This window comes from Polypterus senegalus, unplaced genomic scaffold (genome assembly GCF_016835505.1).
Source record: "Polypterus senegalus isolate Bchr_013 unplaced genomic scaffold, ASM1683550v1 scaffold_4221, whole genome shotgun sequence".
NCBI lineage: Eukaryota > Metazoa > Chordata > Cladistia > Polypteriformes > Polypteridae > Polypterus > Polypterus senegalus.
Genome location: NW_024385016.1, coordinates 12,489 through 22,125, shown reverse-complemented (window position 1 = coordinate 22,125; position 9,637 = coordinate 12,489). Strand labels below are relative to the sequence as shown.

The following is a 9,637-nucleotide window of genomic DNA, read 5'->3' as shown; positions in this document are numbered from 1 at the left end:
AACCAAAATAAATTAATAAATAAAAAAGGTGAAATTTGGGAGTAAATGTTAACTAAAGAAAAGGATTGATTATCAAAAGGGTAATAACATACTCTATAAATTAAAATTTTTTCATTTGCAAAATCTAATGAAAGCGAAGGATAAGAATCAAATTTGGTCAGTTCCTATACACAGAAATCACTGAAAAAAAACATTATATTAAACAATATTTCATCTGTGTTAAAAAAAAGTAAAATTATTAGAGATTTTGATCAGATCAATAACTGCAAAGACTGCCCCCCCTTTTTCTCATTTTGTTAGCTCAAGGGGGGCACCAAAACAAAAGTTCAGACACAAATTCCTTTTCCCAAAAATTTTTAATCAACCAGAAAGAAATCCAAATAAGAAAAAATTTAGTCGCTGTTTTTTCATCAGGAAAGACGGTGGTGGGACAGTGAACTTTAAAGAAGTCACACAGGTGTCAAGTAAGATTTCACATCTTTTGTCTTTACTTTAGACATCTTGGGGAAATATTTCTCAGTTTTATCAAATCCAGAGTTGGGGACTGGGGGTCTACTGAAAAGATGATGAAATAGCTCAAAAAAAGGGCCTTGTATATATTAAACATAAATAAAATGGAAAGGGTAGTCCAACAAAAAAAATACAGTAAGCAGAAAATGTGACTGGGGTTTTTGTAGGGACAGCAAAGACCTAGGGGGCGGGGAAAAAGAACTGCCAGGGACAATTTGCTACTTTCAGTTGGGGAAATGTGCCACCATTAAGGGCTTGGTCTTTTGAATACTGAGTTCTGAAGACCTAGAGATCGGATCACCCAGGAAGAAATGCGAGAAAGGAAAAAACAGAAAAAAAAAAGGGCAGGGAAAATCAGAAGGGATGTGCAATTTTCTTTACCACCAAAGTCTGATAAGAGAACAAAGACCCCAGGCAAACTAAGGGAAGCTCATGATGGGATAACATGGGAGACCATTTATGAAGTCAAGGGGAAAAAGAATTTCCCTGGTTGTGTTTTTTTAAAGGGGGTGATCTCCTTAAACCTATGTATTAATCTGAAATATACCCAAGGACACAGTTACAACTAACTAATATGATCTTGATTCCAAGTATTTTTTCTGTACTGGTTGAAGCTAGGTTTAAGGTTTATTTCAGAACAATGAAAAACTTATATAGCTGTAAAAATTATTGGGTTCTTCCCCTGAAGTTCCATATAGCCTTCCATCCATTTTTTAAACCTGTTTTTCAGTTAAAAAAAGTGGGCTAATGTTCCCCCAAATGATGTACCAGTTGACTGCAGAGTACAGTACAAACATCAACACCCCAAAGGGGGGACAGTGGGTTAAAACATATTCCCCCCAACGGGGAACCGTTTAAACTGGGGGTTTCTCCCTGTTTAATTTTCCAAGTGCACTCTTTAAAAAAAACGGTTATTTAACAGCCTTTTTTTGATTCTTTAAAGGGTTTTGTATTCCTTTAGACCAACTAAAAAAACACCCTTTAATTCTGGGAAAAGGGTTTTTTGATAAGTTTGTTCTTTGTGCTTAAAAAAAAAAATTTAAATATGAAGAAAAAAATGAAATCTTTATTGTGTGGTAGGAACTGGGGACACTAACAGATTAAGAAAAAAAGGGCCTAGCCTTTGTTATGGTATGCGAAAAGAGTCCTTTTAAATCTGAGCCAAAGGTATTTAAAATCTGTTTGCATCTATTCATGGTTATTTTCCATATGGGGCCTTTTGATCTAAATAAATAAAGATTCCTTCTGGAACCTTCTGGAATGGGTCTTTTGGAAACCAAATGGTTTCCCCATAAAATCACCCAAAGAACCACTCTGGGGCCTTTATTTTTAAGAGTAAATGTGTAGGTTTTATCAGGGATCCAGTACTTACCTTAATACCAAAGGTTTTCCCAAATTTTAAAAGTAATTAAAATTTTTTCTTGTAACTTTTGCCCTTTTGTTGGGCGGCATTCCCGCAGGTTATTCCTATTTTCCCAAAACTATGAAGTTAGAATTAAGTGTCCCGTGGCTGATGAACCAAAATGGTGGAAGTACTGAATTTAGTAACACTTGGCAAAAATTACTAAAAAGATTATAGAAAGATCCCTTTCTTTTTCATTTCCCTGAACATTCAAATGGGCAGTTTTTTTATGTCCTGATGATTCCCCAAAAGGGTTATGGGTATTGCTAATTTATTCCTGCAGATCTCTTTTAAGTAGTATTTTCCAGAGCACAGGCACTTGTGTTTCCCGGATTTGCTTCCCAAATTGGGGATTTTTTTTTGCTCATCTCTGTTTATCAACCACTTTGCTACATATTTATGACTTTTTTACTGGCCCCACAAAAAAGGAGGAAGTTGTATGGACCAGGTAAAGGTAATTCCACGGCAGGCCGGGGGGTGGCGGGGTGCACTAAACTGTCTCCTGTTATCTCTGCAGATCAGCTGCGGGAAAACCTGTCTGATTTAGAGTGGATGACATCACTTCCAGTTCTGGTGCCAAGAAGAATGTCACTTCCGGTTCCGTGCCCAGAAGAACATCACTTCCAGTTCCCTTACGCCACTTCCTGTCTGATCCCTTAAAGCCGCATATTTGCAACCCTCATGGCAGTTCTGTTTTGGACTCCGTACTGAGAATATTTCTGTGTATTTGAAAATGTCTTTGCAGCCAGAAATAATATATGGGTGGCTGCCCCAAACCTTTTAAGTGTGTCGAGTTTATTAATTTTCACATTGGTGTAGTCGGCAGGATAATGACCTCTTGAGAGACGAAGTCAGACCAAAACATAGTAAGTGCTGCCCGAGTCACCGAAGTGGGAGTCATTCGACGGTTGGGGAAAGCTTGAGTATGCTTCAACCCATCATCCTGTTAAAGATCTGGGGAAGAGTAGAATCGGACCCACAGGGTAGAGCCTGGTGCATCTGGGAACGACTGGGAACTTACTATAGTTACTATAAGCCTTTTGATAAAGGTAGGAGAAACCCAGGCTGGCATGTGAAAAACCTAATGGCCTGGATATTTAAACCTGCTAAAGCAATGAAAAAACAGGCAATGGCTTTATGGGCTAAAGTGGTTAGTTGGCTACAACCACATAAACAATCGAGCCATCAAATAGTGGAGCAGGTGGCCTGCGCTTTATTGCTCCACACCCTGCCTGAAAAATCGGCCAACCAGCCTGGGGCTATACTCGATATTGCCTCAGCTAGCCGACAGACGCTCGACACAGGTCTTGGAGCCGTAGCTGAGCCAAAGTGTCGTTGAGCTGAACACCTCTCATTATGTACCTGAGCCGAAACTGCTGGATCATGAAACCAGGTATGCGCAGTAGAGCGGAAGCTTTGGTATAAATAGGTGATTACTCAGCTGAGATATTACCTCTTGGGGCGTGAGTTCACTCTTGTGTCAGACCATGCACCATTACAGTGAATGGCCTTGCATAAGGAATCCAATCCACGCGGCACAAGGTGGTTTTTATATCTACAGCCTTATAAGTAATCGTTGTTATCGCCGATTGTACTGCAAGCCAATCAATGCCCTTCTCGATGCACAACTCTCGGACAGGAATGCCCAACCTGACGGGTCTGGACTGCGGTGGCATGTCACACACATGCGAATAGGGAGGACGTTGTACGGACCAAGCAAAGGTAATTACATGCCAGGCCAGAGGGTGGCGGGGTGCACTAAACCTTCTCCTGTTATCTCTGTAGACCAGGCGCTGGAAAACCTGTCTGATTTAGAGCAGATGATGTTACTTTCAGTTCCGGCAACCAGAAGAATGTCATCACTTCCTGTCTGATCCCTTAAAAGCCACCTTCTATGCAAACCCTCGGCAGTTATGTACTGAGAACATCTCTATGCTATTTAAAAAAAAGTCTTTTGAAGCCAGGTGGCTGCCCCAAACCTTATTAAGTGTGTCAAGTCTATTCATTTTCATAGCACTTATCGTCCACTTCTTTGTTGTATTCCACTTTTACATGTTATTTACTACTATTGACAGTTTTGTACTATCTAAACCACTGTGATGATTTTCTGCATTAGCAAACAATTACTGCTGCTAATAGAACAGAATTATTTGCCATTGTTTTTAACTGATTTTTGAGACAATTGTTACATTATCTCAAACAATGAGTTGCACAGTGAAGCATCAGTTGACCAGACTAACCTGATCTCATGTACACCTACGTTATGTGTTGGCTACATAATCTTTGTCTGAATATAATATTTGAGAGTTAAAGAGCCAAGGTCTGAGTGGTAATGACCTGGGGCCTCATGTATAACGGGTGCGTATGCACAGAAATGTTATGCAAGTGTAGAACTTTTCCCCGCTCAAATCACGATGTATAAAACCTACACTTGGCGTAAAACCACTCACTTTTCCACGGTACCTTCATACCTTTGTCAGACGCAAGTTCTCTGCTCAGTTTTGCAGACTGGCGGCACCCAGCGTCAAAGCAGTGCTACTGTTCTTGTGTGGCTACACCTTATTTTCCTGACGCGGCTTTATAAATACACTGAAACTAACCGCATATTGTTTATTAGTGTAACACATCTGATTGTAATTAACTTGTAACAATATAATGGTCCAGGGAATAGCCATAGTATTCCAAATACCATAACTGCTTTAGCTTGTTACTCTCACTGCACCTTCTTCTTTCAGCTGCTCCAGTTAGGAGTTCCAACAGCGGATTATCTTTTTCCATATTACTCTCACTGCACCACTTTCGGAGTATTTATATCACTGTATCTGAGTGTGAATCACAGCAGCAGCTGATCGGAAGAGAATTATCGATATACAGCTTTAAGGACACGCTGTCTCAGCCACTGCAAAACGTTTTAAAGCCTTTTCCTGTAACGGACCTCACGGTTCAGAAACAGTTTCATCCCCAAGAACTTTAAATGCACTCAATCAATTGCACCTTGTAGAACTGTTTGTACTTATAAGTACAATCACCCCACTGTAAACTTGCACTATAGTTATAATATAGTTATAATACCTGATTCACTTCATAAAGCGTGAATTTACATATGATGACGATATCATTTTTATGGTAAAATGCAGCTAGATATGTTTATTAAATTATACAGATAAAACTTTAACTTCATTTAAATAATCTATATTCTTCACTGGGAGTGTCGTGAAGGATAGAATAATTAAACATGTACTACGAAGATATTTCAATGTTCCTTAAACGCGTTTTGAAGAATCGCTTAAGCTTACAGATGGCTTAACTTCTATTGGAGAGCTGATTGTGTGGCGATTGGTTACTTGGGGAAAGAAAAGCAAGGGCTGCAGTGGTGGCTACACCAATATATATTAAATATAAAACAGAAAGAGAAAATAACAACACAGCTAAAAACGCAGCAACAAATTTCGCAAAAGTTAAATGTTTGTAATCATGAGCACGCAGGCGGCTATGCAGTGTCTGCAATGGACGTGGCCATCCAATCCTGCATAAGCTACCTTACTGACATTGGGGGCGATGGAGCCACCGATTCTTCCTCTGCCCAGTGCCCCACAAGCCTAGAGCCACCCCTGAGTACTGCTGCAATAAATTATTTCATCGAAGTGAAACATAAGTTTAATAATGTGCTTTAACTCCTATCATCATAAAAATATCACTCATACATCTCAGCATTTTAGTTATTCAGAGAGCTGTAATATCACAAATGTAATGGATTCTGTGTCCAGTTGGAGGAAGAGAGCCAGTTTAAGAAGCAAGTAATGATTCACACACATAGAGCACATAGAAGATCAAATACAAAACAAAGCATTTAACGTGCTACTTTAATTACGATGTGATTTGAGAAACTGGTTAATTATATGATTTTAAGATGAAGTTTATGATGTTCTACTTAATGACAAAATAAACTACGTGATTAAATTGGAAATGTTGAGATTGAAGTTGACATTTGTGCTTTTTCCCACTGTGTGCCTTTTTCTCTGTACCCTAATAAGCTTTCATATGACACTAAGACAGTAGGGCTACAACTCGCCTTTCATGGCTTAATTTTGGTATGTGACTTCTTTTGTATTTCCGCACGCAGCATTTTGTGAACGTGAGCTTTCAAGTTTCTCCAACACGCTATGTCACTCGATCAACTTCCTTTTGTTGATTATACCACGGTTTATTTGAACAAATAGTATGTTTTTCCTTTAAGGTCCACTTGGTATTCACTGAAATTCTTATATTTTCCCCCGTGCTTTTCCCATTGTTTTTCACAGAAGGCTGAGCTTAAGGGCGATTTATATTCATTTGCATATTCAAAGAGGCGAATTTGGGAGGAGTTGGGCTATAAACGCCGAGCCGCTACTTTTCATGCTGATCGGGATTTATGTAGTGGAAGAACTTGGAAGTTGGAGTACGCACAAATTCCTGCATCTGATTTTTCTGTGCGTAAGCATATTTCGCTTTTGTGCTTACCATGTTATAGTGCAAGTTCTACGCATGGCTATACATGAGGCCCCTGCTCTGGTCTACAAAATATTGAATTGTGCTCTCAGAAAGAAAAAGCAGTTTTGTAAATGTCTGTTGTGACAGAATGAGAATACTAAAGCCATGAATGTAAATATATTTCATTACTGGTTCAATAGGAAACTGGCTGAAGTAAACATGGTGGCAATCCAGAAATTTTTGAAGATCATCTGTTTACTGGTCATCTTTTCACTAGCATTGCATCTCTAATGTTTGGCTATTGCAAGTCAATTAAAGCAAAGGCAAAAAAAAAGTCTGTTCACGAGCATCATTAATTGACCACTGATGAAGAAAGAGGCTGGAATGAAAACCTGCAGCCACTGTGGCTCTCAAGGTTCAGAGTTTGAAGCCCCTGATCTAAATGGAGCCCTGAGTAATGTGAAGACAGCAGTGTAATATAAATTTGTTTTTAGATGTCGATAAATAATTTTTCTCAATATAAGACAATGAAAGAAAACAATAAATGCTTTCTGCATTCATTGGCCTTACAAATAAACAAGGTTTTCCAGTAATGATTCATGAACATATACTGTAGAGTCACATCCATGATCTGTGCCTCCCCTAAAGTCCAATGGTTCTCTGTTTGCCTCTAGCTGTTTTCTCTGAAAGTGTTGGTACATCCAAGACAGCTGTGGACTGTGCTTCTATCCTAAAATGAAACAAAGCCACAGGGTTTCAACACTTCACTTTGTTTCTGCTAAGGGAACTAACTACATAAAGGAACTCCCACATTTAAATTGGATACTAGGATCTCTCTACGCTGGACTATTACCTGCTCTGATGTGTCTGATTTAGATGTTACTTACATCCTTTCTTTACCTTTGATAGTAAGATAAACACTGTCCCTGGCAGGAGATCCTGTGCCATGTTGTGCTCCACACTGGTACCATCCTTCATCTTCCTTTTTGAGATGGGATATCACTACAGTGAACTCTCCTGCTGAAATGTTGTCACTGATAGTTATCCTGTGGTCTTCACATAGCCCTGTGGTATTCACCAGGACACGACACGATGAGAAGTTTCCCTTTACACCAGTATTTGACATGGCTTTTATAAGCCTGACCATAGTGGCACACAACAGTCACAGACTGATTTAGTGAACCAATCACCTCCTGTGGTCCAGAGAAGAACTTCATATCTGTAAGTGACAGAAGGACAGGTATCAACTGTGTTAAGTTACTAAATTTAGTATTTTTTTTAAATTTTATTTTTGTTTTTAACTGTACACTTGTAAAAACAGCTTGTGCCAAGAGGCCAGTTCAAACTGTCAATGGGAGTTCATAATCACTGATGAGCGAGATCGCTGCATGTAACACAAATTTTTGAGCATCTGTAGATAGAAAGTATGCATTACCATTAGTAAATCATAACTTTGTACACACCTAAATGGTGTAAAAGGACAAAGAAGCTAAAGATAAAATTAGATGGATCATCGACATACTGAAGGTTGAGATAAATACAATGCAGCACTGTCCTAAACTGTTTGTCATTCATGGCTCAAGATATGGAAGGACCTTACAATCAACACAGAAGTTTCCTGGGATCGCCAGAAGCTGCAGAATGCGCTAAAGAGATATTTTGTTTATTTATGTCACCACTTCAGTGTAGTTTCTTAACTGGCTAAAATAAACAAAGTTCTATTTGTATGAAACGTACAGCCTAGTTAGGACAAATCATGAGATCAAAAATAAGCAATAATTCATAAAGAACATGGAAGATTCTGTTTACACGTACAGTATATAAAAAAATCAAATTTCAAAGTGGTTATGAAGCTTAAGAATTATGTAAAGAAGTTAAAATAAAGTATGTAAAACAGGAAAAGCAAATTCATTATCATCAGGAAAGAGGGAATTAATATTGAGAAGCATAATAACTTTACAGTGTAATTTTTAATCAACACAGAGAAACACAAGTTTGAGTCTTTAATTCTTTAATTGGATTTACGGAAATGCCTGCTATTTGACAGTCAAAATAATTTTGTTGTAAGACAATAAAAGAAAAATATACATGAGGTAAGGTCATTCAGAACAATTAAATTATTTATCAATATATTTTACTTATGTAAAATTATTGTGGTATAAATATAGGTATATTTATAAATAGTTGAATTTGGATAAACCTCATGAGTGTGCCATTTTAAATGAAAGAATTTCTGTACCTTTTACAGTGACATACACTGGAATTGTGTCATCAAATATGATTCCTTTTATTCCACACTTGTACCAGCCTTCATCATCTGCCTTGAGACCCGTCATTGTCACTCTAAATTCTTTTCTTGCTGTGTTATCATGAAGTGTGATTCTTCGTTTGCTTTGCAGCTCATCACTTCTCACTAGAGTGTTGCATGCATCAGAGCCCCACTTGCACCAGTATTTCACTTTACTTTTACTCCATTCATTGTAGCTGCACACAATTGTCAAAGTTGCACCTTCCTGTCCCATCACCTCTTCTGGTGCAGACAGCACATCTTCAGGACCTGAAAGATTTAGGTCTGATTTGGAGTAGTGGAAGTATTATAAACAACAAGTGATGGAAAAAACGGCACATACACACCAAGGAAGCACATCAGTAACTTTTTAAGTTTGTACAATGAGGTATTTAAACTAAAGAGGAGTGATACACTTAAGCTCATGAGACAAAAGACAATGTTCTAGTATATGCAAAAAAATTACAAAATTTGTACTGTCAAATCAACTCAATACCCAGTGTGTGTGACTAGTTCATATCCATCAGGTTATAATCATTAAACGAACAATACAAGAAAACACGACTGCCCATATCTAATTTTGACACACAGTACACTGTGCAAAACTGCATTTTTACCTACTTTTTTACTGTGATGTGTTATTGCTTTGTGTCCTTTATACTGATTGGCTGAGCATAATCTTAATTTCTGGCTGTTTTTTGAGGCTTTATTGTCAGAAGAGCATATACATGAGTGTTTCTGGTGATAGCATATTGTTGTAGAGTGACTGTGACTGTAAAGGCATGACTTAAAAAAGATAGTGAAAAACCTGTAAAGATTTAAAACTCTAGCATCTTCTCTGCCAGTTTAGGAGATCATTTAGTTCTACTTATTACTTGATGGATGGATTAGTGGATGGCAGAATACAGTAATTCTTATTAGTCAATGAAGTAAGTTTATTCAACATCCTGACTTGAAAGAAAACAAGT

General features: G+C 38.0%; 1 protein-coding gene across 1 annotated transcript; it reads right to left on the bottom strand.

Moving 5' to 3' along the window:
* Positions 1-7,269: 7,269 nt before the first annotated feature.
* Positions 7,270-8,931, bottom strand: LOC120522222 (polymeric immunoglobulin receptor-like; the record flags this gene model as incomplete). The annotated part of the gene is given in 3 exon segments (XM_039743295.1): positions 7,270-7,479; positions 7,481-7,601; positions 8,622-8,931. Coding segments are annotated over 3 exon segments (614 nt in total), but the record flags the coding sequence as incomplete, so codon positions are not given.
* Positions 8,932-9,637: the final 706 nt, after the last annotated feature.